The sequence below is a fragment of the Desarmillaria tabescens genome (assembly GCF_030435595.1).
Source record: "Desarmillaria tabescens strain CCBAS 213 chromosome Unknown EV420scaffold_355, whole genome shotgun sequence".
NCBI lineage: Eukaryota > Fungi > Basidiomycota > Agaricomycetes > Agaricales > Physalacriaceae > Desarmillaria > Desarmillaria tabescens.
The window spans coordinates 3,762-9,162 of NW_026848654.1; the positions used below are offsets into that span (position 1 = coordinate 3,762).

At 47.7% G+C, this 5,401-nt stretch overlaps 1 protein-coding gene across 1 annotated transcript; it reads left to right on the top strand.

Annotated features, from left to right (window-relative positions):
• Window positions 1-1,812: 1,812 nt before the first annotated feature.
• EV420DRAFT_1285416 (uncharacterized protein) lies at window positions 1,813-3,675 on the top strand (the record flags this gene model as incomplete). Its single annotated transcript, XM_060468329.1, has 4 exons — window positions 1,813-2,506; window positions 2,711-2,880; window positions 2,935-3,195; window positions 3,430-3,675. 4 exons carry the CDS (start codon window positions 1,813-1,815, stop codon window positions 3,673-3,675), a joined length of 1,371 nt encoding a protein of 456 aa, XP_060321330.1.
• Window positions 3,676-5,401: the final 1,726 nt, after the last annotated feature.

The following is a 5,401-nucleotide window of genomic DNA, read 5'->3' on the forward strand; positions in this document are numbered from 1 at the left end:
TCATACCGCATCCCTGTTTAATACGACTGCTTAGACCTGACAATCATGGATTGGGAGATATTCCTCGCGTGAATCTGCTTTCATCTCAGCAAATGAAATGGATAGCTCAAATCTGTAATTTACGCTCAAGTTTCCCTTTGACTTTATCCCTCCATTCCCATTCCAAGATGCTATAGCAGGCCACATCGCAATAGTCCCCCCTTTCTGTCCTCCAGCATTCTCTCTTTTCCCCCTCCAGCTTCACGTCTGCAACTTTATCTAGCCATCCCCTCATAACAACATTGAATGACGCCGTTTGAAACGTTGCCCGATGCAAGCCTTGTTCTTCAAAGACGTAGACCAACAAAGTGTAGAGTACATCCGTTGCGACGCCTGTTCCAAACAGCACGGGACATATCGCGATCCCGATTTCGCACGATTTATTTGCCTCCTCCAAGTTGAAATAGCCAGCTATTCCTCCGGAATCCCACTGTCCTTTGTCGTCCCTAACGTGGATATGAAAGTCCCTAATACTAGGAATCTCTGACCGTGTTTCCCGGCGTCGGCGCATTTCCTGAGCCGAAACACTCTGAGGGAAGATGGGAAGATAACGCAGGAACTCTGGATGAGAGCGTAGCTGGGCGACTACCTCATCTTCTGAAGGATGAGGAGGGCTGAGCTTTATGCGACCAGTAACCGAGGTCAGGACAATGTTGTGGCTACACAGGTGGTGCACTTGTCGAACCACGGGCTAGCCAGGGCGTGGATAGAACAAAGCGACCCGCCGGCTGCATTCCGAGTGGAAATAAGCCTATGGTGCACATCGCTTAGTCAGCACCACTTTTGGACAGGCGCAAAATCGGCTGGCGACCGAAATTTTTTTTTTTCGTATTGGCATGTCGACCTCTTGTAGCTATTGTGAAATTATAAAATACATTGCTTTTAACCCTCTCACCGTAAATGCCCGCCGGACGTCCCAAAACTGCTGTTCTAACCAAAGCAGAGCAAGCCCGTGCTGGTAAGGCCCGGAAAAGGGCTCAGCAGGGTCAATCTGATTGTGATGGACTTCGGCTCGAATCTCGGGAATCAGCCGGTTTGCAGGAATCAGATGAAGGCAGCGACAGTGATGGAGATTATGAGGAAGACATTTGTCACTGGGACGGAAGTGTCAATGTGCCCTTTGATGCAGATTCCGAATCAGATTGGATCGATGAAGAAGGCGAAGATGTCGATGCAGATGAGGAGAATGACACGGGCTATGACTTAGAGGGCGACGAACTGCGGGAGAGTCTCCGAATGCAGGTTGAGGCAGAGATAAACCAGCTTCAGATGCTACGGAACGTGAATCTCTGTTTGGATGGCCGTAACATCACACGAAAACAGTGGGAAAAGGCTGAGAAAAACCGTGGTCTTGGATATAATGGGCTCTCCAAACGTAGTGCACAGTACCGTGCTCAAAAGGCGCGTGAAAAGGAAGAAATAGATAAACAAACACGCAGCTCGTAAGTATATAACACTGAATCAAATTTAGCCGACTCAACAGCATTCAATAACAGACAAGCAGCCCAAGCATTTCGTTCTTTCTTTGCGCAATCAAAAACATCTGTACACTCTGACAGTGCAACATCGGTATCTCCCCAAACCTCGATGACCGCAATCTCGGAGGATGATGTCATTCTGGATGACCATCCGTCTCAACTGTTCTGCGGATATGATTCTGATTTGTCTGAAGATGAGGCCATGCCAGAAGATGGGTGGGAGACAGATGAAGACGAGTTTGCAATGACAGCTGGTGATTCTGCCACGCCGGAAACATCTGAAAGCATTTCCGAGATGTTCCATGTCCAGCTTCCTCCTCCTTTGAAGCGGCGCCGACACGAAATTCCTATACGAGTTCAACGCCAACAAGAACGGGCACGACGGAAAGAAGAGCTGCAGAAAGCCTTGAATGCTATTGAGAAGCTGATCCGTTCAAAAACGCACATCTTTGATGCTGGCGCAAATGGATTACAAGCCTATCGAGCTCGGGCAATCCAGAGTTATCTCACTATGGTGGTCAAAAATGGAAGGAAGGGCGTTGACACATCTGAACGGGCTGCCGAGAGCCAGGGATTTGCAGCAAAGTGGGGAGGCCGATTGGTACGGTCATGGGTGAAGAAATGGATTGCGACGCGCACACTACCGGTATCCAAACGTGGCCAACACATCAAGGTGTTTACCCTTCTCAATGATCCCACAATCCGCGATGAGATGAGGGCTTTTCTTCGGTCAAATAAATGGACAATGAATCCCCAGAAGCTCGCCGACTTCACTCAGAATAAACTTCTTCCCGACGAAGCAAAGAAATATGCTAAGGAGGTGCTGGATAAGGAGATGCCGACAGGATTGAAGAATTATCTCGAGATCGAACTGTTCCCGCGTGTGCACCAGAAAGTGAACCGAGGCATATCCTTACAGACAGCACGGCGATGGCTTCGAGCAGAGGGATTTCAGTACACCGAGTTCAAGAAGGGCTTATATTATGATGGTCATGAGAGACCTGATGTTGTCGAGGATCGACAGGATCGTTTTCTACCGAATATGTCGATACTTCGACCCCGGTTGGTGGAATATGTTGTCGGGTCTGTGTTGGAGCAAGTGAAGAAGCAGCCTGAAAGCATTTTCGAGCGTCAACTGGTTCTTTTGTCCCATGATGAGATGACAGCACAGGCAAATGATGGGAAGGGGAAAGGCTGGATTCTTGAGGGTGAGCAACCCTTGAGAAAGAAAGGAGTTGGCCGTGGGTTGCATCAGAGTGATGTGATCTGCTCGACTTTTGGTTGGTTGGCCGGCGCAAGTCAGACATTGGAATATGGCAAGAACTACGACGGCTACTGGACAGGTGAACTGTTTGTTAAACAGGTAGGCGCATACAAAAAAATCCACTGCAACTTCTGGCTTAAAAATTAAATCCAGCTTCGCGAGAAAATTATTCCCGAGTTTGAACGCCTTCATGGACAAGGGTTTCAAGCACTGATTATGGTCGATAACTCTCAAGGCCACTCCGCGTATTCAAAGGATGCATTACTCACTTCAAGAATGAACATGAATCCTGGTGGAAAGCAGGCACGGATGCATGATGGATGGTTCATGAGCAATGGACGACGTGTTTCACAGCCCATGATCTTTCCCGCTGATCATCCTGAATTTCCTGATGCTCCAAAGGGAATGAAGCACGTTCTGATGGAGCGGGGTCTTTGGAAACACGGTCTTCGCATGCAATGTCCTGACAAATGTGCTTCTGATGCTTCCGATTGTTGCGCAAAACGAATTCTCAGCTTACAGCCCGACTTCATGGCTCAGAAGTCCCTGGTTCAGGAAGTCATCGAAGAACACGGCCACATGTGCATCTTCTTGCCCAAGTTCCATTGTGAGCTCAACTTTATTGAATATTTCTGGGGCGCTGTCAAGAAATACCTTCGAGACAACTGTGATTATACTTTCGAAACCTTGAAGGAGAACATGCCGAAAGCTCTTGCTTCTGTACCGGTGGAGAGGATTCGGAAATGGGAGCATCGAATGTATCGCTGGATGGATGCATATAGGACTGGATTGGGAGCAAAGGATGCACAGGCTAAGGTTAAGCAGTTCAGTTCGCGACGGTATACCTTTCATCGTCGTGTTCCCGAGACTCTGGCACGGCAATTTGATCAATAAGCGATCGGATATAGCCGTGATGACAAATATTCACTGTATTAGGACATGGTGACGTCATGGCGCAAAATCGGCCTGGCCAAAAAATAATTCCTCCGCCAATTCTCAATATTTCTACTATCGGTCTAACAGTTTTGTTCATTAGTTCAATTAACACCTTTTTGTTAAAGGAATAGTTAAACGGGGCAATTCCTGGACCTCAATAAATTTTGTACAAAAGTTGCGGTGTTTAGGTGATGTGCACCATAGCAACCGCGGGCTATATGACGACTGAGCCAACCCCAGGATAAACTGTCTTGGCCCCACGCTATTTTGAAATCTGAAGCAACCTCCTTTCCCGTTCCGCTCCCCCCGGCTCGCATCACGGCTTCATATAGCAATGGACAATATTATTATATTATTAGCGGTTTTCTAATGCGCTATTGTACATGCCATAGACTACGTATAATAAGTAAACTATGGCTGAGCCTACAGTCACATCTGGAAAACGCTTTTACTTACTGTAGACCTCCCCTTGCGATATAGCGTCTGACAGGATATGTAATGGTCCATAGGACGTGACGAGTTATCGCGCGATATATAGATCAGCTGTCCTACATACTGATATAGACAACCGTTGGTCATGGTGCCATATAGTTGCGCGGCAAAGACTGAAAGACAGGGAATCAGAATGGTAGACACTAGCAGAACGCATCTTGACTCACCGAGGGTGTTGAACATTGAACATCGCCGTCAAGATGACCTAGAGTGTTTGAAGACGTAGCAGACACATATCGCGCCGGTTTGCTGCTGAGATTTCGGCAGGAGGAGGGACAATACAAGACGGAGACAGACAAGAATATAGCGCGATGTGTGAGCACAGTGCTCCCTTCTACCGGACAGGCGACAAACCCGCCTATACAATGTCCAGGAAGGTTCATCGGCCTCCACGCGTGATGAAATGGCACAGGCGCCATGCATAGGGAGATACAAAAAGGGAGGGAACTTCAAGTTGTCACCGAAACGATGGTGGTGGTTGAAGTTCAAAGTTCAACATGGGCAAAACAATGGCAAACTCACAAATTTAACATGTGTATGGCGTGCTCAGCTGCGGCTGGTTTGTGCTGGGGGTATCTGTTGCTAAACATAGGATGCGTTGAAGACGTCGGGCCAGCCTCAGGCCAAATTTGGTTCTCAACAGCGGGCCAGCTCCTACTGGGCGAAGCCGAGTCTATCCGAAGCTTCAGCTGTGTAGGCATTGAGAGACCTGATTATTCGTGTACATAAGCATGCTACCAACAAAACACATAAGACGGAGATAAGTAATTTCATAAACTTTAGCTAGGTCTGTGCCTGCTGGTTCCTGATGCCGAAAAGTTCAATTATCTCTGCCTCAGGTTAGTTGCGATATATTGTGGCAGCCAGGAGTATATGCACCTTGTAAACGAGCTTCCTTCCTTTGGAGGGGCGTTTCAGTCCTCTTAGTACCCGAGAATGCTTGTTTTATCAGCGCCTTCTTCTTCTCTTGTATATCGAGCACCTATGCATGAGGAACGTCAGAGTTCTGTAGAATGCCATGCGAGTTACCCACCTTCGACTCGACGGTATTTTCAGCGATAAGCTGATAGACGTGGACATTTTTCTTTTGTCCGATACGATTCACCCTGTCGATCGCTTGACTCTCGATTCCTTCCTGCGAACAATTAATAGTCTATCGACTAACAGAGTCCAAGACATATCCTTACTTGCC